General features: G+C 39.2%; 1 protein-coding gene across 11 annotated transcripts in view; it reads right to left on the bottom strand.

Moving 5' to 3' along the window:
* EPB41L2 (erythrocyte membrane protein band 4.1 like 2) overlaps window positions 1-25483 on the bottom strand; it is a 276121-nt gene that overhangs the window by 86089 nt on the left and 164549 nt on the right. For all 11 annotated transcript variants that reach the window (XM_036769361.1, XM_036769356.1, XM_036769355.1 and 8 more), the window contains exon 5: window positions 15438-15480. In XM_036769361.1, the coding sequence (XP_036625256.1) occupies window positions 15438-15480 (43 nt within the window). The remainder of the gene's footprint in view (window positions 1-15437; window positions 15481-25483) is intronic.

Below are 25483 nucleotides of genomic sequence, written 5' to 3'. Positions count from 1 at the left end.
CTAGATGGGAGGTGATGTTTTCTATTCTTTTTTCATTCTGACAACAAGCTTCTGAGCCACCAGAAGACACTTTGATCCAACAGTGCTAAGATGTTTGGGCATGGTGATGTAGTTCCTACTGGTGGATGACAATGATGGAACTCTTGAGCTCAGGAGTTCTGAGTTACAATGGGCCAAGTCAATCGAGTGTCTGCACTAAGTCCAATCTCAATTTAGTGAGCCTAAAGAAACCACCAAGCTGCTTAAGGAGGAGAGAACCAGGTGAGTCCAGAAATGGAGCAGGACAAAACTCCTGTGAAGATCAGTAGTGGGGTCAGGCCCAGGAGGGGTCATTGCCATTCTAGCCTGGGCAAGATATCCAAAACCAAAACAACCACCACAATAACATTTACATAGACACTTCTGAGTTATGCCAGTTTTAACAGGGAAATATCCCCTAAATCTTGCACAGAAGTATGCCAAAAGTAATCCTGTACATTTATGGTGACAGAAGCTTTAACTGCCTTGTGAAATGAGTCCTGGTTTGTGAATTATAGAATTCCTATACAGTCAATCAATCAGTAAGTATTTATTAAGCAGGCCAGGAACCGTGCTAAGTTCTGGAGATACAAAGAAAAAAAAAAGGAAAGGCAGTCTCTGCAGTCAATAAGCTTTCATATGATGGAGGAAGGACAACATATGTAAATCAGAACATAGAAAATAAATACAGAATAGAGGAAAGGTGACATTAAAAGAGGTGATATTAGCATCTGGAGGTACCATAAAATGCTGCCAGGAAGAGGTGGTGGTTGAGCTCAATATTAAAGAGAGCCAGGGAATCTAAGAGCTAAAAGCTGGGAAAGAGAATAGTGGAAAAGATTCACTAATAAAAATATGCCTTCTCTTTCTGAAAACTGGGCCATTACTTCATGCTTTTCGATTAAGCCCACCGCAAAAGCAAAATGGAAAAAATAATAAGAGGCTCTGACTGGGCTAGCATTGAACGAAATACAACTTCTAAGGAGGAATAAATAGACTTTATCTGATCCAAAAAAAGCTGCCTTTTTAGGATTAGACAGAAAACAGAAGACTTGTCAGTGACATTTTTAAAAAAAATAATTATTAAATGAAATGAGTTATGAAACAGCCCTTGCTATAACTTGAAGGAAAAGGACAATGTTTAATTTAACCTGGTCTCCTTAGCACAGTCTCATGTCTGGTCATTTGTTGCCAAGTGTAATCTCTAAGCAAGCCTTTTCCTTTCACCCCTTTACAACATGTCTGACAAGTGATCACATACATCGTTTAGCTGTCCACTACTGAGCAACTTATTAGATGCTGCACCTGAGTGTTACAGTGGATGGAGTGTCAGGTCTGGAGTCAGCTGTGTGACCCTGGGCAAGTCACTTAACCTATGTTTTCCTCAGTTTCCTCCTCCGTAAAATGGGGATAACAATACCTCCAAATGAAAGAATAATTGTAAACCACTCAGCACAGTGCCTAGCACATAGTATGTACTATGTAAAAGTTGGAAGGCTAAATCTCATTCTCTTTAACTTCATCTCCCTGGTGTTAGTTCTGCCCTAAGCAGAACAAAGTTTAGTCATCCCCCACATGCTCGGCTACCTTTAAGACACTGAGAGTGGATAGAGCACCAGCCCGAGTCAAATCCAGTCTCAGATGCTTACTAGCTATGTGACCCTGGACAAACACTCAACTCCAACTGCCTCTCCAACCACCCCTCCCCACCAGAAAAAGGCAATGGAAGAAAACAGTCCCATCCTTCCCAAAGTCTCCAGCACCGTAAGTGAACAGGCCTTTGCTAACACTGACCACCTCTATAAGACTGGCTTATCAATTGTGTAAAACCTCTGCCTTAAACCTGAAGACCAAAGACTCCTTTTGATGTTAGATTTACTTGAAAGAGACGCTAGGATGGATGATGTGTCCCACATATAGTACCCAGCCACTAAAAGAAATGAAGAAAGGCTGTTTTAAGAACAAAGAAAGAGGGAGAGATAACTGTAACAATCTGTGGTCTTGAACTAACAAAAATATGCATTTACTATATCTGGGGCCAAGGCACTAAAGACAAGAAGAGTTATGGGGGAAAATGTATCTTCCTTAAGTTTTTATAACATTAGAGATAATCTAGTCCAATCTTTACATTTTAATAATTACAATAATAATAATCTCATATTTACATAGTACTTTAAGGTTTATACAAGAGAAAGGCACGTAGGGCCAACCTTGGAGTCAGGAAAACCCAGGTTCGATTTCTGTCCAACATGTATATATAGGCACATATATATACACACATATTTATATATACATACACATGTATATATACACATATATACACACATTATACACACACACACACATATATACATATACACACATATACATATATATTAGCTGTATAACCACGGATAAGTCACTCAGCCTCTTAGAGGCTCCCAGTTAATGCTTTCAGAATAGAAATTATGAATTGTTCATCTATAGTCATGGAGAATATCAAGATTAGTTGTCTTGCCATTGTTCACTTCTGATTACTTAATAAGTGTAGAAAACAGAGCGAATGCTTAGAATATTTGGCTCACTGTTAGCATACTGAAGTGCACATGTAATTTTTTTCCAGCTTTTTCTCTGTCATCTTTTATCGCTGCTCTTTTTTTAATTTTTATTTTTATTTAGTATTTTAATTTTCCCTAGTTACAGTGAATATTCCCTCCAACCAAAACGGACCAAAACCTTGCCCATCCTGGGCAATTCTTGTCCATGTTCTCCTTTGGGTTTTCTGCATGAGTTTTCTACATCCAACATACTAAGTAAGGACCTTCCTCAGTTTGCCTTGACCTTGTTAGAGTAAAAATGTAGTACCTGTGCTCTCTACCTATTACATTCTTTGTTTAGTTAATTTTTTTTTCCTCATACACATTTCAAGCTTCAGTATTTTTTTTAACTAGGTGTCACAGCCTGCTCACATCCACCACCTCCACTGTTCTTTGTTCAATGTTGTTTTTTATTTCTTTGGAGATTATTAGTGTCTCTTGACAATCACAATTAAAACATTGGTATTAAAAAGAAGTCTGATTCATTGAGAAAGTTTTCTGAAGGCAATCTAACCCATTCTGGCCACAACAACAGGAAAAAATGATTAAAGGCTGATTATTAGGCATTTAAACAGGGAGCTTGTTTGAAAATAATGACATTGTGGGCATCTTGAAGTACAGTAGATTTGTTCTGGCAAAAATTTTGCCCCTGACAGGAATTTCTGTCTCCTACTGATACTAGTCAGTGTACCACACTGAAAAGTCCAGCATTTTGTCGAGGCTTGTTACCTCAAAAATACTTCAGAAGCAACATGAGACACATTCTTAATGAGGGGGGAAAAAAGCAAAACCCAACACTGTACAATTAACATGATTCATGGCATCCCCACTAGGGAGTCAGATTCATCCTCTCCATACTGGAGGTCACTGTCTGAGCCACATAAAGGCTAGCTTGTGTCTTTCTACTATTTATAGGTTACTTCCATAGTTCGGCTCACAGTTGTAGAATAGTATGTGGGTTAAAGATAAGGCTAAAAAGGAGAAAGATCTTAAAAGTTCAATTACACTCCTGAACAACTAAAATATTTTTTTTTCTTGGGTGGTGATAAGACTGATTCCCAAGAAGAAATTTAACACTTCTGTATGGTTGTGTTTTTTCAAACCCTCTATGAACTTAATGTTTCTCCGTCCATATTGTTTTAAGTCACTCCTTACATGCCTTTAGTTGGTTTTTGTCCCACCAACTGTGCAATGCTGTAGAGGGCTTTGTCAGTCCCACATTCCATATCTATATCTCAACTCAATTCAACAAGCATTTACTGTGTCTCTCATGTGCCAGGCACCACAATGAGTGCTAGAGACAGACACAAAACAAAAACAGCTCCTGTCCTCATGAACTACCAATAACAGCTGACATTTATCTACTCCTTTAAGGTTTGCGAAGCACTCTATGCTCTCATTTGAGCCTCACAACCTTTTGGGAGAGGTGTTATTTTATCCCCACTTTACAGAGGAGGAAACTAAATCTCAGAGTATTTAAGTGATTGGCCCTCAATGTCATAGCCAGTGAGTGTCTGAGGCAGGATTCAAAGCCAGGTGTCCCTGATTCTAAGGGTAACACTCCATCTAACCCACCCAGCTGATGCTCAGTAGCACATTCCATACACAGACATTATCCCAGTTCATTTGGTCCTCATACAATCTGCCTCTCATTTATTTATTCTATTAGTTATATGATGAAAACAATTTTGGTGAGAAAAAATTTAAAGAAAAATTCCATTAGTGTTAATGAGGTGAGATAAGACTAGTATATTCTGAGTCCGGAAATTGAGACACTCAGAATTGTGAATTTTCAGTCTCACATTAAAAAAAGGAAAGAAATATCACCAATTTTAATCCTAGTAAAGACAATGTTATTGAATTCCATGAGATACACATCTGTTCACATCTGTCTACAAGGGGCAGGTGGGGGTGAGCATGGAGCAGACAGGATATCTATCTACTTATTTCAAATCAATGTTGTTCCTACATATACTTACATCCTTGATTTGACTAGTTAGATGAGGAGGAGTCAAGGAAAATGGGGGTTGGGTCATTTGTTAGAGGTAGGGAGGCAAGGGAGCCACTGTTAAAATGCTTCTTTCCATATAACACCTTGAAGAATAAAAGAGAAGAGATACAGGGGCTTCTCTTAATTTTTTGAAAAGACCCCAGTGTTATAGTGTACATACAACTTTACTAGCGGCTGGTAATACAAAGGGGATGCATTTTTCAAACTTTAAGAGAGACATATCAATACTGATCTAGTCTTACCTCTACCTGGTAATGTTGGGTGTGTCACTGAAAAACAGCTTTGGGGGTAACTTTCAAGATATCTGGATGGGTTAAAAGGCTTCAGATACCAGATGCTTGGAGCCAAGATGACAAGAGAAAAGGCAGGGACTCATCTGAGCTCTCCCAAATTTTTCTCCAAACAACTTTAAATTAATGCCTCAAAATTTCAGATCAAGACAACTTAGCAGGTCAGCAGGAAAGGTCTGTAGCACCAGGGTAAAAGTGGAGCACAGTCCAGAGCCAGGGCAGGCCACACCCCAGCAAACCAGTAACAGGATTTGCAGGCAACTATAGAGCAGCATGATGAGGTCGGAGCTCTCAGTCCACAGACTATAAGGGGGTCAGATGACTGTACAGAAGGACATTATAGGGGTTCCTTTACAGGCACTAGGCACAAAACTCTATTGCTTGGCCCACACCCAGACCTGGGTGGCAGTCCCAAGGCAAGAAGGAGCACACCTAAGCTTGTAGCTGCATAGGAGCAGGGACCCTGGTCACAGTTGCACTGCAAAAAATAAATAAATAAATAAATGAAAGCACTTCTGGCCATTCACAGACCAGAGCACAGGCCAGGAGAGTAGTAAACACAGCTGTCATTAGATCAGACCACCTTGGAAGAACTGAAAACTTAAAGACCTCCAGAACTAGCTTTAAAATCAGGTGCACAAAAAATCTGAAGCCTGGAACATGGTGGCCCTTCCACCCCAGGAGCAGAGTTCAACTTTAAAATAAAGTTAAAAGCCAAGAAATAGCCTGGAAAAATGAGCAAAAAAAACAAGAAAGACCCTGACCATAAGAAGTTACTGTGGTGACAGGGAAGATCAAAACACAAGCTCAGAAGAAGACAACAAAGTCAAAACTGCTACATCCAGAACCTCAAAGAAAAATATAAATTGGTTTCAGACCCAAAAAGAACCCCTAGAAGAATTCAAAAAAATTTTTTAAAAATCAAATATGAGAGGTAGAGGAAAAATTGGGAAAAGAAATAAGAGTGATGCAAGAAAATTGTGAAAAAAGGGTCAAGAACTTCATAAAGGAAGCACAAAAAATACTGAAGAAAATAACATCTTTAAAAATACAATAGGCCTAATGGTAAAAGTGGCACAAAAATCTGCTGAAGAAAAGAACTCCTTAAAAACTAGAATTGGGCAAGTGGAAGCTAATGACTCCATGAGACATCAAGAAACAATTAAACAAAATCAAAAGAATAAAAAACAAAAGAAAATGTGAAACATCTCCCTGGAAAAACAACTGACCTGGAAAACAGATCGAGGAGAGATAATTTAAGAATTATTGGATGACCTAAAAACCACGTTCAAAAAAGGGCCTAGATATCATCTTTCAAGAAATTATCAAGGAAAACTGGAAAATATTCTAGAGCCAGAGGGTAAATAGAAATTGAAAGAATTCACCAATCACTTCCTGAAAGAGATCCCAAACACCAGAGGTTTCATCTCACCAGTCCAGGTCAATCTGGTTACCAACAATCAATTTTTATCTCTATGCAACTGAGAGAGAGGAGAGAAAGAAGGGGGGGGGGGGACAAAAGGAGGGAGAAAAATAAGAGAGACACAGCGAGAGACGAGAGCTGGGGGCACATGGCCTGCTACTTGCAACCTTAGGAAAGACAAGTACACGATATTTCTCTTATTTAGGCCCCTAAAATATTTGCCCATTATTAGCATAGTATTTTTTCAGAATTCCTTAAGAGACCCTATAGAATGGCTTCTATGAATGTGTCAGGTCTCCTGCAGGCAGTTCATGCATAAATGCTTTCAGTTACTTATAATTTATTGGCAAAGCAATGTGCTAGGAATAGAAAGAACACAAGGCTAGGGAAAAAAGGGGACATGGGTTCTTAGTTGTTCTCTGCCTCTAACGAGCTGTATGACTATATGTTATTTAACCTCTCTGCCTCAATTTTCACACATGGGAAATGAAAACATTGGACTATAAGTTCCTTTGTTAGTCTAAAATTGGTTCTAAGTTTTATGTGCTAACCCCATTAAGGCTCCTTTTAAAAATCCACAAATCCTTTTAAAAATCAAATAGTGGATTAACTGTTTTCTGGACTTGTAAGGCACCATTTATTGTGTGTAGTATTTAGGCTTCTTGAGATTTCCATCTGTGTGAAATGCTAATAGTGCCAATGGGAAACAAAATGCACCACCATTTAGATATGGGGCTGGCAGAGGGCCATTTCTCTGTCACTGGCTTTTATATTTATTAGTTTCAACAAACATTTATTAAAGGTCCACTATGTAAGTGCTGTGCTTGGCTCAGAGGGTCTTACAAACCCAGATGTGATACAGTCCCTGCCCCCAAGTCACACAAAGACTGGTTGGAGAGATGAGACGTAGACACAAGGAAACTTGGATATAAATTCAGATATGATGAGTATAGGAGAGATATAAAAAGTGATGGGTATACTACATATGTGCGCAGTCACAACTACACATTAGTAGCTTTGTTTATGCCTACATATATCTTTACGTTACATATGTGAAGACAGAACAGTTCTACATTATACACAGAGACACACACATAAAAATATATACAGATAATTAGAGTCAAGTCATAGAAACTTTTTTCCCTAGAAGTATTCAATAACAGATTCTTATCTTTCTATAAAGGTTTCCATGTGGTCCAGCCAGGTAACGAGACGACTGTCTGAAGTGCTTCTCCATGTCTCTTCTGGCCTCTATTCTAAAGCCATTCAACAGTTACATTCAGCAAACATTTATTCAGAACTCACTATGTACAAAGCCCTGTGAGAGACACTCAGGATACAAACACACAGTGCAGTGGAAAGACACTGACATTTAGAGTCTGGGGAATCTGGATCTGAATCTCATCTTTGTCAAGTATGACAATAATAAAATAGTCTCTACCCTTACAGGATTTGTATCAACCTAAGTCTATAGTCTTGCTGACTGTTGGAAGGGATATTTAATTGATTGTTGCCATTTTATCAAATGCCCTTTAAGAGATTAGGATGGTAAAATGACTCCCACCCTCCTTATAAGAGGAAACTGTCAATTAACATCAATTAATATATTAACGGAAGTTAATTATTACTAAAGCATGATGAAAGTATCCTTCCATGGTGAATCTCTATTGAAGGAATAGTCTAGTAAGCTACACCCAGCGGTAAAACAAACACACAAAAAACATTCATCAACCCAAGAGCCAGTAGCTGCGCCAAGGAAAAGTATGAAATACTTTATGTCTGTTACTTCATTTCTGACAATGAGCTGGGAGTCAGTTGGATACCAGTAAGAGGAATTTGATTAGGAGGTTCACCAAAGAGCATTTTTCTAAACGAAAAAGTACTCTGCTGGAAATCTCTACTGGAAGCAGCACTGCGATGACAGGCTTCAGGGCTACAGTCATGGTGGTCTAAGCTTTGTGGTCTTGGATCACATGGACTCCAGTAGGTAGGCAGGTCACTACGAGAAAAGGCCTTCCCCACTGGTCTCCAAAGATTCTTCCTTTGAGTTTCAAGACTCCTGTACTGACCTTAGAGTTGTCTTGTTTACCTCTCTGTAAGACTTCAATGGCTCCGTTCTCTGGAAGTGCTTGACCAATTTTCTAACTTAACTGACATGCAGTTAACAAAACATCACATTAATGAACTAATGTTTCCTAGAAGACCTTAAGTCAGCATTTGCTTCTAGGTCCTTATATCTACCAGCCAAGATACATAAAATGCTCCAAATATAACAGAACCTATTACTCAAGTAAACTCTGGTTCATTTTACTGTCACACATAAACAGTTCAATAAGAAAACATTATCAATATTCATTCTCTCAAAAAGAAGACCATTAGTCATACTGTAAATTTTGAATCATATTTAAAGCTTGCTTTAATGTTTGGCATCAAGCCTATCTACAAACCTTCTAAATGCCAAAATTGGAGCCATTTATTGAATGCCTTCTATGTATAAAACATTGTGCTAACTATGTGAAGAATATTATCCATCTTCAAAGATCAGATTCGTAACTGTTTTGCAATGTATAGTCTTGAGTTTTGCCTAAGGCACTGAAATGTTAAGTCATTTGCTTACAGTCACATAGCCAGTATCTATGTCAGAGACTCTGGATTTGAAGCTAGTTCTTGACTATAAGGGTGATTCCTTAGCTTTATCACTGACTCCTAAATTGTAATGGCTTACCTATAATGCAGGCTTCGATGCCTCAGTACAATGTAAGCTCATTGGGGGACTGGCTATTCATTCTTCTCCCTCTCCCCCTCTCTCTCTTGTGAATAGGAATCTAGCAAACAGTAGGATGCTAGAGTATTTGTTGAACTGAATATGAATGACATTGTCCTAAGAGTTACAGGGTAGGAGAAAATACTATGGGCTGCTGGATTGGTAAGGAATAACTCCTAAAAAGGAGTGGGACTTTATCAGAGCCTTTAACTACTGGCAAAATCCAGACAATAGCCATGAAGAGGGTTTTTATTCCAGGCAGGAGGAATAGCATAACCAAAAGCAAGAAGGCAGAAAAGTTGTGGGTTTTTTTCAGTCCTGTCCAATGCTTCATGACTGCGCATGGGGCTTTCTTGGCAAACATACTAGAGTGGTTTGCCATTTGCTTCTCCAGATCATTTTACAGCTGAGGAAACTGAGGCAAACAGGGTTATGTGACTTGCCTAGAGTCACACAGCTAGTAAGTATACGAGGCTATATTTGAACTCAGATCTTCCTGAGGCGAGGCCCAGAGCTCTCTCCACTGCACCATCTAGCTGCCCCCTAGAGTGCATTTGAGGAAACAGTGGGAACATGGGTCTAGCTGGAATACAGAGCTTATGCAGGGGAACACTGAAAGATGTGTCAGTGGGTTTCTGATGTCATCAATGAGGGTAATCCCTACACTGGTTCTAATCAATGCAATTCTTGGCCATGTTGCTTGGTAGATCTTTTTCTATTTTACTGATCAACAGTATACATTCTATTCATTTATTATATCTTTTCTGTTTACAAGTTTTTGATGTCTTTACAAAGGTGCTGCATGATTTCCCAAATATGATCCACCATGAGCTCCTATTCCTACTCAATTCTGAGTGCACAATCTTATTCATTTGCCATGTTAGTCATGGATAAATGGTAGACTAGTGCCCTTCCAACTTCATAAAATAAAATGCACAATTCTTGATCCATTTAGTACTCCCTCTCTAGATTATTAGACTGGTCTCTTGAGTTACTATATGTGTCCCTGAGAAGGTCCTTTGGTTTTCTGGGACTTGGCATCACAAAATACAATTTCATCTGCAAACAGATGATAAATCTCTGTTCAATTTGGGTTTCATGAAGGACAGCGTCCCTTATCTTTTGAGCTTTCTTTGACATCAATCCTTGAAAGAATGTTGACTAAAATTATCTCTGTCATCCTAACAATCACAACATCTTATAAAACCTTATGATATACATGGAGGCTTCTTGTTAGAGGAGGGTCTTAAAGGCTGCATTTTGCTCTACCAAGCTAATTGTTTGTATTCAGCCATAAAGATCACTGCAGCTAATCCTTCTATATAATGAGTAACGAAAGATGGGATCTACTATAGATAATTTTCTGCAAAAATCTTTCCTGTCTTGTGTGTTCATCAAAGACATCCTTGATGTGAGAAATGGTAAAGAATAAGAAAATAAGGAAAAGCAGGTCAGGATCAGATTGTCAAGGGTTTCAAATGTTAGGTTAGAGTCTGAAACCATTAAAAAATTTTACACAAGAAAAGTGACATTTTCATCTAACGAGTATTGGGCAAGATGCATTGAAAGAGACTGAACAGTGGAATCAGAGAAAATAGCTACAAGAATTTTGTAATAAATCAGACAAAATGACTAGAACCTAGATTACGGTACCAGCAGTAAGAATGAAAAGGAAAGAACATATGTATGTGATTACAAAGGATAAATTGACAAGATGTGGTGAGTTATAGAAAAGGGAAAGAGAGAAGGGGAATCAGTTTGTGTGTTGAGAGGAGAGAAGTAGATTTGTGAACAGAGGTATAAATGATTCATTCAGTTTTAGACACATGGAGTTTGAAGAGACTACAGGAGATGCAAGTACAAGAAAATCCAGTAGGCAATTGGAAATATTAGGGCTGGAGATCAAAAGGGGTCAGAACTTGGAACACAGATATGGAATCCCAGTATAGAGGCAGAAGGCTCTTTCAGGATTACCTAAACCAACGTCTTTTTATTGCAGATAAAATCATACAGAATGAGGTGATGGTTGAAGGCAGGAGAACAGATTAGCTCAAAGGAGAGGGTCTGAGAGAATACCTGAGAACTACTGAACTTTCCTTTAGGAAAGAAGGAAGGAATCAATGGGGACAAACCTGAAGGCTTAGATAAGTAAACAAATCAGCACATCAATGTCACAGGGGCCCTGGGTTCTCAAATTCTCTATCACTACGTAGTCAAACCAGAAAAATTCAGTAAAGTCCACCTGGCTCGTGTTCTAAGGATTTCTTTTAACATGCAAGGTATAAATAAGTATTAAACAGCAATGCATGACCTCAGTTTTCTCACACTGACAATTAATCCATAATCCTCTGCTGACTCCACGAAAGTTATCAAGACACTTAAATACCCCCTTGTCTGATGGATTCCAGGATTTAATCATGGGACTAAATCTCTTGTAAACATGTTCATAAAGCCATATTTAGACCAGGGAATTTACTTACTTTTTTTAGAATATATTGCCAAGTCAAAAGGAATTTCTCATGCCTTATTGAGCTGACAGCTCACGTGTTCCTGAACTGTTATTTTAATGAACTTATAAATGTAGAATATGTATTTGTACATGTACATGCAAACATGCACACTGTATGTGGTTAAATGAATGTATTAATATAAGAATGCATCCATCGACACATTTAAATAACATAAATAAGCAAAGTTCCAACTATTCTAACTGCCTCCCAAAAATTTAAATATTCACCTTTGTTACTTGCCTATTAAACAAAAAAATTTTTCATTAGTGATGACAGAAGCTGGGCAAACAATAAAGGGCAGTTTTTAATCAAAGATTTCAAAACAAGCAGGAAATGAAAGCTAACATACATATATACTCAATTCCTCCCGGGGTTTCATGATTCTGACAGTTCAGGATATCACCTAAAGAACTGGCTCAAAATTTGTTTGAAATAGTCAAATCCTATTTGTTACTTTCCTTATTCTTGCCAAGCCACAAGGGCAAAAAGTCTTACAAATAACTCTCAGAACACTTCAATAACAACCAGACCATAAAAAGCAGTTCCTAATCAGAAAGAATCTTGTCTTCCAAAATTTAGAAAACCTAAAAACTCTGAAATGTATGACATAGAAAAATAATCCAAATAAGAGCCAAAAAAACCAACCCACAAGAAACACAGAATCTGAGAGTCTCAGTGGCCATCTAATATAACTCATACCTGACCTCACTGAATTCCTGGCTGGATCACAGTATTTCTCTCCTCCCCAACTACTGGCCTTATACTAATGGACTTCAACATACATATTGATTCTCCCTCAAACATCCAAACTTCCTAGTTCCCTTATATAACAACACAGAGATGGCGATACCCTTGATCTTGCCATCACCCACAAGTATTCCATGTCTACATTCATGGACCCTGAACATTGGTCTCATCATAATCTTTTATCGTTCCTTCTCTTCTCTATTACTGATAACTCTGTTCTTCATGCGCGCCATGACTTCCAATCTCTCCCAGGTCAACAACTCTGTTCAAGTGTACTCCCCCCGCACATCTCTATCTCAATTATCTAGTGAATCAGTCTAACTTCACACTGTCCCCTGCACTCACATTTCTTGCTCTTTTGTCCTATTACCAGTCAAGTCTTAACTTACCAGACTTTGGTAAGACATGACTGGTGAAAGAACAAGGTCCTTCCTCCTATTCATGTGTTGTTGAACAAAACTGGAAAAAAAAAATCACACAAGAATTCTGACTTGTTTGGTTGTTTTTCAGTCATGCCCAACTCTGTCACTCCTTTTGGAGTGGGAAAGATACTGGAGTGGTTTACCATTCTCTTGTTCAGTTTATGTTAAAAATGAGGAAATTGAGACAAACAGGGTTAAAGTGACTTGCCCAGGGTCACACAACTTGTAAGTGTCTAAAGCTGAATTTGAACTCAGGTCTTCCTAACTCCAGGCCCAGCACTCTATCAATTGCACTGCTCACTATAAATTTCTGTTATGTAATCTCTTTCTCTCTCTCTCTCTCTCTCTCTCTCTCTCTCTCTCTCTCTCACACACACACACACACACACACACACACACACACACCTTTTAAATCTACTAATGTCTACCTTGCCATCTACAAATATACTCGTGTCTCCTGATCCTGAGGGAAAAAAACCTCACTTGATTCTACCATCTCTCCTTCTTGAGAAAACAATTTACTCACTTCCTGAACTCCTTTCCTTTTATCTAAACTCTCTGCGGTCTGGCTTCTGATATCATCTCACTGAAACTACTTTAATAAGAGCTAGCATTTATACAGTAGTAAGGTTTAAACGTACTTTACAAACATTATCTCATTCTATTCTCACAATACCCTGGAAGTCAGGTACTATTATCATCTCTGTAACACAGACAAAGAAACTGAGGTTAAATGACTTGCTAATAAGTGTCTGAGGCCAGATTTGAACTCAGGCAGTCCTGACTTCTATCTACTATGTCACCAAGGCAGCAATGATCTTAATCGCCAAATATAATGGCCTTTTCTTAATTCTCCTCCTTTCTGACCTCTGTGTAGCCTTTGCCACTATCAAGCACCGTCCTCTGGATAATATCACCTCTTTAGGTTTCCATGACATGAATCTCTCATGGTTCCTCTCCCTCCTACATCTCTGATCACTCCTAAATCTCTTTTGCTTTATCACTATCCAGATTATGCCCATTAACTGTGAGAATCCTCCCAAGGCTCTATCCTGAGCCTTTTCTCTTCCCTCAATACTATCTTACTCTCCTAAGCCCCCTCAGTGTCAATCATCTATCTCTATGCAGATGATTCCCATATATGATAGATATCCAGCCTTAATTTCTCTCCTGAGATCCAGTCTCATATTACTGTCTTCTGGACATCTAGAATTGCATGTCCATATACATTTCAAACTCAGCATGCCTAAAGTCAAGAAAGTGGTCGTACAATAAAAAGACAGAAGGGCACATAAAAATGGGGGAAGCCCAGCAGTGCTGGTGCACACTAGGAATCCTTGCTGCGGGGGAGGCTCAGGTGCTATCACTCTGAATGGGACTAAAGCATATCAGTTATTCAGGGGCCACCAAGCCCTCTGGGGTGAGATTGTGGGTGGGAGGTGAGAACCAATCCAGTTTGGAAACAGGCAGGTCAAACCTTCCCTAAAGAAAGAAAATATAGGAAAAGGGAAAGAAAAACAGATCTGGAAAGAGGAGAAAATGAGGAAAGGAAGAGGTCAGATAAAGAATATAAGGAGAGAAGAAAAGCAAGAAAAAGGGAAGGATGAGGAGAATCAAAACAAGGAGCAAGGGGGGAGATGAAGGAAAAAATACTAAGAGAATACAATTTTGTAAAGTTAAAAGAAAGTGGAAGGAAAGAAAAATGGGGGTAGTGTTCAAGTGGAGTAAATATGAAAAAGTGGAGAAAGGGCTGGACTCTGAAGAGTATTATGTAGTTGGACACACTGTGAAACATGTGTCTTTAGTTACCGTTGGCAGTCTTACAGCACCTGGCCCACCAATCCTCAGCCCTGACTTCTCTGGGATCCTTCCCAAGTATATAGCCCCACAACAGCAGCCCCTCAAGCTCCTCAACATCTCTGATTCTATCCCTCCTGAATCTTGCAAAAGAACTGGGCATTCAGCCTCACATCCACCACCCTGATAAGGGGTCCCCGTGAAGGGCGAGTCTCCCCAGATGGCAATCCTCGAGCCAAGCAAAGGATAAAGTGATCCCTCAGCAGAGCACAGAAAGGGAAGAGAGAATCGGCTTTGGCTCCAGACACAAGCACTCTGCGGTTCTCACAAATGCAAAAACCAGTGAAGAAAAGGAAGAGGGCATCTGTGGGGTTTGGTGCATCATATCAAGGAGGTCATAGGGCACCCAGTAAATGAAGGACCACAGCAGGAGATGGACCAAAAATACTGACCATGTTGGCTTCAGAGTCTTGGGCAATTCCAACCCTAGAATTTACATTCCAGTAAGATTTTTTTAATACTTTGAATAACCAATATGTCCTCCTTTTGATGAAATCACTCCAGCACAACTTTACAACCTCTGCCATTTTAGAGACAAGTTTAGTTCCCCAAGGTATCCATATTCAATTGTTAAACATGAATATACATCTTTAAAGAGACCAAGAGCAACAGTAAGAAAACATATAGCAACTTGCATTTTAAATCTCTAAAACCATATAAATGATGAATGAAAAAGATTACTCTATCATCACAGCAAGGCATATGATGGTATTTATAGCTTTATTAATTATACTCAGATTCTTATATAATTCATTATAAATTGTAAGACATGTGAAGATTAAGTTCGTAACTCTGCCATTGATGTATTTAAATACTTACTTCGAACTTGTTTCTTGATCTCCTTTGAAGGATCCAGCCAGCTCTTTAAATAAAAAAATAAAAAAAATTAGGGCTTAGATATTCTAATACAAACAGGAGTAAGGTACAATGGCACAGCACGTAGATGTGTACATGCATGTTTTATTAAAAGTTCAAGTCAAGATGAATTATATAAGTTATAGGAAGAAGAAATAACTTTCAGAAGTCTTCTGCTCATCAGCTTATATTATGTTCATAATTACATAATTATACCAAGTTCTTTCAATGTTGCCTAATTACCTTAGATATAAAATTTAAGTATGTAGAACATTCAGGGATTTGAATAAATTGAATTTTGCAAATTCATTCATTCAAGCATTTTATTAAATGACTGCTGTGCCTGGTGCCAGGTACTAGAGAAGAGATAACATTTAAACAAGACCTAGAAAATTCATAGCCTAGGAAATTGATAAAACATCATTAATTACTACAAAATATTAAACAAGTACTTTGGAGATTTACCGCATGTTGTGGAAAGTCTAAGTGGGGAGGATAGTGACTGACAAAGAAACTGAGGGGAAGGCTTCATGTAGGAGGCATCTGAATTAAATATTAAAGGATAGTTAAGTATTTAATAGGCCAATAAAGAGGACATTCAGTCAGTCAATAGACATTTATTAAGTGACTAGTAAGTGCTAGGCACTGTGCTAAGAGTTGAATACACAAAAAGAAGCAAAAGACAGACCCTGCCCTCAAGAAGCTCATATTCAAACGGGGATCTCAGCCAAGACAGGAAGGTAAGAAAGTATGCAGAGGTGGGGAACCTGCAGCCTCAAGGCCTTCTAGGTCCTTGGGTACAGCCTTTTGATTGAGTCCAGGTTTTACAAAACAAATCCTTTTTATTAAGGGGATTTGTTCTGGGAAGTTTGGATTCAGTCAAAGGGCCACACTTGAAGACCTAGAGGGCCACATGTGGTCTCAAGGCTGCAGGTTCCCCACTGTGGAATAAGGCATGCTTGGGGGAATAAAGGTCATCCAACTTTGGTTGAACCATAGAATATGGGTGACAGATTAATATGAGATAAGGAAACAGCAAAGGATTTTGAATACCATGCACCTCACCATGTAATGATCACCTAGCTGGCATATTAAGAGAAGCCAGTACCCTACCCATAACTATATCTTAAGTTTGGTAAAAGAAAAAGAATAGATAACCCTCCATTAAATAAAAACAGCTTTAAAATTATTTAAAAATAATGTCTAAGATATATCTACTCCTAACTTCTCTCTCTCTCTCTCTCTCTCTCTCTCTCTCTCTCTCTCTCTCTCTCTCTCTCTATATATATATATATATATATATATATATATGTATATATGCACATAAACACATATATATACATATATACACATACACATATATATGTACTAGAAGAAACATATATTTTATAAATGTACATATATCATTTCTAGTATTCTACTTTGTTACGAAGTAAAAAAGGAGAGGATTTAATGATTAGAACTGATTATTCTCTCCCCAAATCTCTCTAAGCTAGCCATAAAATAGAACATTCTCTGATAAACTATACAAAAATAAATAACTGATTTTTTGGAGGGGCAGACTAACACATCTGGCTTTTAAGACAACGCACACTAGCTTAGAGATGAATGGCACCAGTTTATAAGTAACAATGCAGCTTTATGCAAAATTTTACTTATAAATAGTCAGAAGTTCTAAAGCAGAAGGGGGTTGAGTCTAGACCTAAGATTTCATCACTATAGGGAACTTCCAGTGAGGAAACTTGGGCTATCAATGAAGATCTGAAACTGCTTGGCAATTTAAAGACTTAAAGAGTTAACAGGGGGTAATCAGAGATTAAGTAGCTTTCCCAGGAAAACAGTACCAATGTGATCATAGAGCCGACACTCGAACCCAGGTCTTGCAGACTTGGAGACTGACTCTCAATCCTTAATTCCTCTTCTAGACTAAACATGTAACTATAAATCAATTATACCACATTTTAAAGCACCACCTTTTATTTGAATACAGTCTCTTATTTTCTTCCGAATGCTCTCATACATTTTGCTTTGGTCACATGAAGCCTGGTTGTAGAGTAAAAGTTACTACCAACAATTTCCAAATAATCTCAGACATTTAGGAAATCAGAAATTGAGCCCTGGACTCCTATCTTTCATCTTAGTCTTCCTTACAACAGGTACTACAGAAAGAGGAGGGAGGGAGAGAGGGAGGGGAGAAGGAGAAGAGGGAGGACAGAGGGAAAGGGAGAAGGGAGGGGGAGAAGGAAGAGGAGTAATAACTACTCCGATTAATATAGCACTTAAAGATTTACAAAATACTTTATAGACTTTGATCCTGACAACAATTCTGTGAGGCAGGGGTGAGGCAGGTGCTGTTTACTACTATAATATCCATCCTACAGATGAAGAAACTGGAGCTCAGAAAAATTAAATGACTTGCCTCTCTGGGCCATACAGTAAATATGTGTGTGTGTGTGTGTATATATACATACATATATATATATATATATGTGTGTGTGTGTGTGTGTGTGTGTGTGTGTGTGTGTGTATGCATATATATGTATGTATATATTACACACACACACACACACACACACACACACACACACATACATACATATACACATAGCCAGATCAAAACGATTCTAAGTCCAATTCCCAACATCAGGGATTGTTTTCCTGTATCACCTTCACATAGTCTGTTTGAAATAAACTGAATAAAAAAATCTCAAATTATTCAGGTTCCCCTCTTCTGCTCTTCCAATCTGACTACTTAAAAGTCATCTAGACTTTATTCAATCCTCTTTATAGCCAAATATCACAACAGAACTGGGCCAAAGGACATTGTTTGATCAATCAGTTGAGATTTTCACTTGGCTGTCTCACCATCACAACTCAAGAGTAAAAAGTCACAGGTTCCTCACCCCTTCACATCTCCTACACCCCACCCACCCACTCCCACCCCAAATATCCAAACTGACTCCTTTTCCCTCTGTAACATTTCTGTCAAAGTTTATAGGGCTCTCTCCCCATAATCAATTCAATTTAACATTTATTAGAACCTATGACTAAATGTTAGGAATTCAAAGACAAAAATAAAGTCACAATCTAAAGGAACTTACCTAATACAGGGATATACAACATGTAGTCAGATAATTATATTTTAGAAAACTGGGAGTGAAGACTCAAACCTATTTTAGAAAACTGGGAGTGAAGAAGGTACAAAGAATCAAACCAAGTGTTTTAGTAACATATGATGCAAAAGAGAATCAGGAAATCAGGGTGGGCTTCTCAGAGGCAGTGTCACACCTCAGCTAAGCCTGGAAGGAAGACAGGAAATCAAACGACAGAGATGGTGATGGCATGCGCTCCATCCACAGCAGATCTCCAACACAAATGTAAAGGAAGTCAAAGAAGGCAAGTTAGGTTTAGAGAACAGTTAGTAGCCATTGTGGATGGAATGGAGAGTTCACAAAGGGGCACAATGTAAAATAAGATTGGAAAGACAAGTATTATAGCAATTAGGGTGGGACTTTTTTGTTTTCTCTTTTAGAACGCCAAGGTAATCAAGTACTTTTGATGAGTCTTGCCTTTCAAATGTGATGGCAAGCAAAGTAGACTTTTTATTGTCTTTTGTTTCTTTGATTGAATCAAGTCTTTGACCTGCTTAAGAAACAAGAAAGCCTAGTTCACATAGGTTTGAGTCCCATGGTTGTGATGCCCTCTGACCCTGAGAATGGTATATAAGATCTGAGGTTGGCATCTTGTTGTAGGGCTCTCGCTCACTGGAAGAGTGTCCTGTGATTTGACCAGAGGAGACTCTGGGTAGCCGCTGTTAAGAGCCCCCTGATTTTGAAAAGTCAGAGGTTGGTGCTTCTCTTTTTGGTAACTATGTATGTGATGTCTTGATCAGACAAAGGCCGTCTGTTGATCTGTTTGTAGTTTGTTTGTATTTGCTCTGAAGGTCAGGGTGCTGACTTTTTCCCTTGAATTGAGGGAATGATATATATATATGTATATGTATATGTATATGTATATGTATATGTATATGTATATGTATATGTATATGTATATGTATATGTATATGTATATGTATATGTATATGTATATGTATATGTATATGTATGTGTGTGTGTGTGTGTGTGTTTAATTAAGCTGAGATTGTTAACCCCTTAAAGTTGTTTTCCTTAGAAAAGCAGATCAAAGAACCTGTGCTAGCAGCCCTCCTGTGTGCTGGTGTTGTTGGTCTTACACAGCCACAGGAGCGGCAAGTACCATTGTGGTTACAACAGGCTGGGGTGACCCTTTGTAGAGGACCATAAGTGTTGGAGTTCAGAGTCTGTATTTTGTCCTACATATAAGAGGGAGCCAGGGGTGTGACATGGGACACCTAGTTCTTAGGAAGATTATTTTGCTTGCAATTTGAAGGAATGGAGAGGGGAGACACTGGCAGTAATGAGACCAATGAAGAGGCTATTTCAATAGTTCAGGCAAGTAGTCATGAGGATGCTTTAACTAGTGATATGACCTTGAGTACTGAGGAAGGGACAGAGATGGATTCTTTATTCCTCTGCCCAATAGAAATCTATCGAGTCAAAATTCCTCTACTCTGCTTTGAAGATTTGCCATAACCTCACACTTTACCACAATATTGGTTACAAACTTATTTCACTATATTGACAAGATGTAATTTCTGTTCTGACCATGTAGTCTACTAAGTATCAACACAAATTCCATGCTCATTCTCACCTCTATGCTATCCCTCCTTGCTATGCCTTTCCTGCTCCCCTCCATTTAACCAAATTTTATCCTCCAAGGCCAAGTTCAAGGCCCAAACTTGTCCATAATGTTCCAACTAATCTAGCCCACACTTAGGTCTCTCTCTTCCCTTTTCAGAAAATCTAGTTCTACACATTTTACATTTAATCTCATTTTATTTCATTCATACTAGTTCTGTTTTCCCAGACACACTGTAAGCTCTCTGAGGGGAGCTGGGAAGAGATCACATTCTTTTGGATCCCCCACAGTACTAGGTACAGTGTTGGGCAAAGAATACCTCAAAAAATACTATTAACTCAAAAAATCTCAATTCACAGGATCACAGATTTAGAGCAAGAAGAGTCCTCAGAGTTTATTTAGCGCAGTCGACTCATTTTACGAATGAAGAAAAAGGTCCAGAGTTAAGTGACTTGCCCAAGGTTACCCAGTTAAATAAGACTAATAGGTCTTCTCTTTCTTTGTGTTTTAGCGGCTAGGTGGTACAGTGGATCAAGTCCTGGGCTTCGGATCAGAAAGACGAGTTCAATTTCAGTTTCAAGCATTTGCGACCTGCATAACCCTAAGCAAGTCACCTGACCTGGTTTGCCTCAGTTTCCTCACCTGTAAAATGAGCTGGAGAAGGAAATGACAAACCACTCCAGTATCTTTGCCAAGAAGACCCCAATAGGTCACAAGAAGCTGGACACAACTGAAATAACTAAATAACAATAATACAAGAGTTTTCTGTTTAAATACAAGTTTATGGTCACAAAGTAAAAAATTAACAATAAAATCTTTAAATTCTCTCAAACGTTCAAAAGTAATGCGACAGAAAATGAACTTATTCAAACTCACACTTTCAGGTGGAGAAGGAGGGAAGAAAAAAATGCTCTGAAAAAGAAATGTGAAGCCCATTTGGACTTTACTTCTGCTAACATTAGCTGGACTGCATTTTGGGGAAGGTTTCTGAAAGATTTCAAAGATCCAGAGGTGTACATCCTTCTGCTTTAGATTAGCCACTTATGAAAATTCCTAATAAACACGCCATTGAACTCAGTCTAGTTTTACGTTATACTGTTCTCCCCAGCTGCATAGATTACTGATGTGAAAGGTCAATGGGATAGCCTCTAAAGGAGCCCTGGTGCTGGGTTAGGGAGCAGCTCGAATCCTGTACTCAGAAGAGGGCTTAGCATTCACTCTCCACACCCTGCAGCTGCAGACCAGCACAACAGCTGGCTCATAAATAGACAGCTGTGATGAGTGCACAAGAATGAAGGAAAAGAAAAAAAAAACATCTTTCAGGATTTAGCTCTGCCTGGACCTGGGGGGTGTAGGAAGGGAGTAATATGGGCTGGGATGTGTGGTATTTTAATCTGAGGAGGTAACAACTACTGCAGGGGGAAAAAATGAATCAGAGGAAGAGCTGGGGCCAAGAGAAAACAATTATTTATTCCTACATCCATCATCCTAGATCACAGAGTTAGAGTTGGAAGGGACCTTCAGAGATCATCTACTGAAACCTCATTTTCCAGATGAAAAAGCTGAAATCCAGAGATGCTGAAAAGTGACACAAAACGGGAAATAAGTAAAAGAGAATGGCCTTTCAGACGTACACATAAGACTCTCCTAACACTTCGGTTTTTCATTAAGCAGGTAGTTTGGTGTGGTAGAAACCAATCTGATACAGGGTGATGAAGAATAATATTAGTCCCACAGAAGATAGAATACGGACCAGGGGACAGTCCAAGGAGGAAAGATCGGTTGTATTTTCCCAGGGAATTGTGACATTCCAGATATGTGTCACCTTTTCCAGTCTGCTGTCAGTCACCTATCCCTGAAGGACATAAAATGTTAGTGCCATTTACACGACAGTTTCTGCATGACAAAAAGTACCTATTTACAGAGCTGTAAAGCCAGTGAGTTATGCCCCAAAGCTAACCAAATTCCTCTGCGATGTCTATGAATGATCACCTCTCATGGGGCTGGCAGGAGACTGACCAAGGTCTGACCAAGGTCAGGTCTGACCAAGACTGAGTTAACTCTGCCTCACTTCACTTCTGTCACACCCAGAGGTATGCTGGAGCCAGCTCCTGAACAGAGAGTCAATTATTAAATTTTCAGCATATTTACATCTCAGAAATCTGCAAACACTACAAATCAGGGCACAATTTATACTTTACTGATTGTCCAGGCTTAAGAAAGTGATGGAGAAAATGTTAATAATTCGTATTAAACTTAACACCCCCACCCCACCTTGGAAACCAATTGTTAAATATTATGAGCAGAACCCTACATCCTTCAAAGTCAAATACTCTGAAGGGTATCTGATGAGAAAAGCAGCACTATAGGGCATGAGCCCCAATTAGCTCACTTCATTTCCCTCCTTTTTAATCACACTCTCTTCCATGAAGTATGTTCCACTCCTACAAAGAAGCAGGAGACCTCCCAAGCACTACAGCTTTTCAAGAACAGAAGTGTGAGAAAGATCATGATATCTGACAATACCCCAGTGATATCCAGTCTACCCTCTCAATTGTCGATCAATCAATAAGCATCTATTAAACACGTACTATGTTCTAGGAACTATCCTAAGTAATAGGGATGCAAAGGGATGCAAAAGTTTCCTCAGATTCTACTGGAAGTAGAGGAGAAAGATCGACAGATAAATAGATGATAGATAGATAGATAGGTAGACTGACCAATGGATAGATGGATGTGTGGATGACTGGATGGATAGACAGAGAGATAAGTAGAGAGACAGATGATAGGTAGATGGATGGATGGATAGATGTATGGAGAGATAGATGATAGGCAGAGAGACATATCAGTGATAGGTAGATAGATGAGAGAAAGAGAAAGATAATACAAACATGACACATAGGTAGAAAGACAGATAGATGATACATAGGTAGTAGACAGATAAAAAGACAGATGATGGATAGATAAGTAGATAGATGTTAAATAGGTAGAAAGAGAATAGATGAAACACAGGCAGACAGATGATTGATAAATAGACAGGTAAAAGACATGCACGTAGGTAGCCAGATGATAGATAAGTAAATAGGTAGAGAAAGACACAGACAGACTGACAGGCAGATAGACAGACATGTATAGATATACATATATAAACATGTATATATGTATATGTATATCTCACCCCTGTCCAAAGTTGGCTTGGAGCAGCTCCCTGAACGACAGCCCTGGGACTCTGCACAATGACTCTGAGAGACCTCTGAGCCCTTGATGTGAGAGACCTCTGAGGAGAGAGAAAAGCTGAGTTCTAGAGATACTGGAAAGAGTCAAGGTGAGAACTTTTGAACAACAGATGAATGGAGGATTGGAGACCTCCTTGAAGGGGCAGACACATGGGGGACCACTCCCAACATTTTGCTTGATTCCCAGTACCTTCATCCCTAGAATCTGTGAGGACAGGATTTCACCCTGGAGATCATTCAAGGTGAGGTTTTACCTTGTTCATGAGTCAAAAACAGCTCATTTCATTTACTGCTCTGTATTTTATCATCTACTCAAATCTACATAAAGCCCCCGATTGGCTTTTGTATGGCATTTGATGGAAGGTAACTGAGTTGGCTGAGTCAGCTATTAACCTCCTTTAAAAAGAATATCATCTCACTAGACTACCAATATTTGATAAACAGTGAATAGATGCAATTCCATGCCCACTAACCCTCTTGGAAACAGGAGCATTAAAGAGGTAAGCGCAGTCACTGCTCTTTGGAGCCTTCCTGCTCTTCCCCTTAGAGCACTGCTGGTTCAGCCAAGGTCTCCTCTTACTTTCTACAATGGTGGAAATCGAAGTCCCCTTGGAGAAGGCACAGGTCCAATCCCAGGTCGTATCTCCAGGTAGTTCACTTGGCATTTTAAGGTTTGCCAAGTGCTTAACATATGTTAACTCATTTAAGTCTCAGAACAACCTTGTGAGATAGCTGCTATCATTGTCCTCATTTTACAAACGAGGAAACTAAGGAACAGAGATATTAAGTGACTTAACCCAGAGTCACATACCTAATAACTCTCTGAGGCGGGATTTAAATTCGAGTTCTCCTGACTCTTAAGTCCTGGCCCACCCAGCTGTCTATCTAAATACACCCCCACAACGCAGGATACCCTGGATCCCTGCTGGCCAGAGTTTAAGCTATTGCACCAGCCAGTCTCTAATCTACTTTACATATGCATTACATATACCAGACACGTACAGAGTAGATGGATGGTACACTTCTGGTGGGTGGCAGGGGGAAAACAAACCATAAAAGGCAGTGGGAGGGCTGGTACTTGAGCTAAGTCTTGAAGGAAGCCAGGGATGCTACAAGGTGGAGGTGAGAAAGGAGAACACTCCAAGCCTGGTGAACAGCCAGGGTCAAGACAGAACGCAGAGATGGGGTCTTGTTTGAGGAACAGCTTCAAGGTACAACATGGGGACGGAAATGAAGTTTAAGAAGACTAGAAAGACAAGAAAAGGCCAGATATAGAAGAATTTTAAATGCTAAGACTAGAACAAGTCACCATTTCTATGCCTACAAAGAAGCTGCATGGAGGGTGGGAATACACTGTTGTGTGTGCTGCCACTCCCTAGGAAGAATCCGAAATAGGTCCTTGCAGACAATGGAATGGCACTGATATCCCTGCTAATGCCAGGAAAAATAGGCATCCCACTTTTGCAGAGGCTATACCGATCACTTTAATCAGTGCTATTTGTCTATTTTATAACGGAAGATTCCCCAGGACCATTGTTTCAGTTCAGTATTATACGTGGCTTAATATTAATTGTTAATAAATATGCTTGGGCCTGCCCCATCCTCTAGGCCTCAATTCCTCATTTAAAGGCTGATTATAGCATAATGTTGTTTTATCCTGATATGTCACAAGCCGTGGATAAATACTTACTTATTGTAGGCTCAAGTCCCCGAAGGTCCTTCTCCTCTGCTAAAAACATGTTTGACTCCAATTCTAACATTGTATGTTCTAGTGACTTAGCTCCTCCCCCACCAACATCTAGATACGGCACTCTAGGGTTTGCAAAGTGCCTTACAAATATCATCTCATTTTACCCTCACACCAACCCTAGGAAGCAGGTGCTATTCTTATCCCCGTTTTACAGATGCGGAAACGGAAATGTACAGAGCTTAGATGTCTTGCCGGAGATCAGGGCTGTCCAAAATGCGATTTATGCGGCCATCTACAAGCACAGAAATTTACATAAATGCCTTAGTAAAGGAAGCTGAGCTACCCCAGACCTCTCACTAAAACGGCAA

This window comes from Trichosurus vulpecula, chromosome 7 (genome assembly GCF_011100635.1).
Source record: "Trichosurus vulpecula isolate mTriVul1 chromosome 7, mTriVul1.pri, whole genome shotgun sequence".
In the NCBI taxonomy this organism is placed as follows: Eukaryota; Metazoa; Chordata; class Mammalia; order Diprotodontia; family Phalangeridae; genus Trichosurus; species Trichosurus vulpecula.
This window is presented reverse-complemented; position numbering and strand designations above follow the sequence as displayed.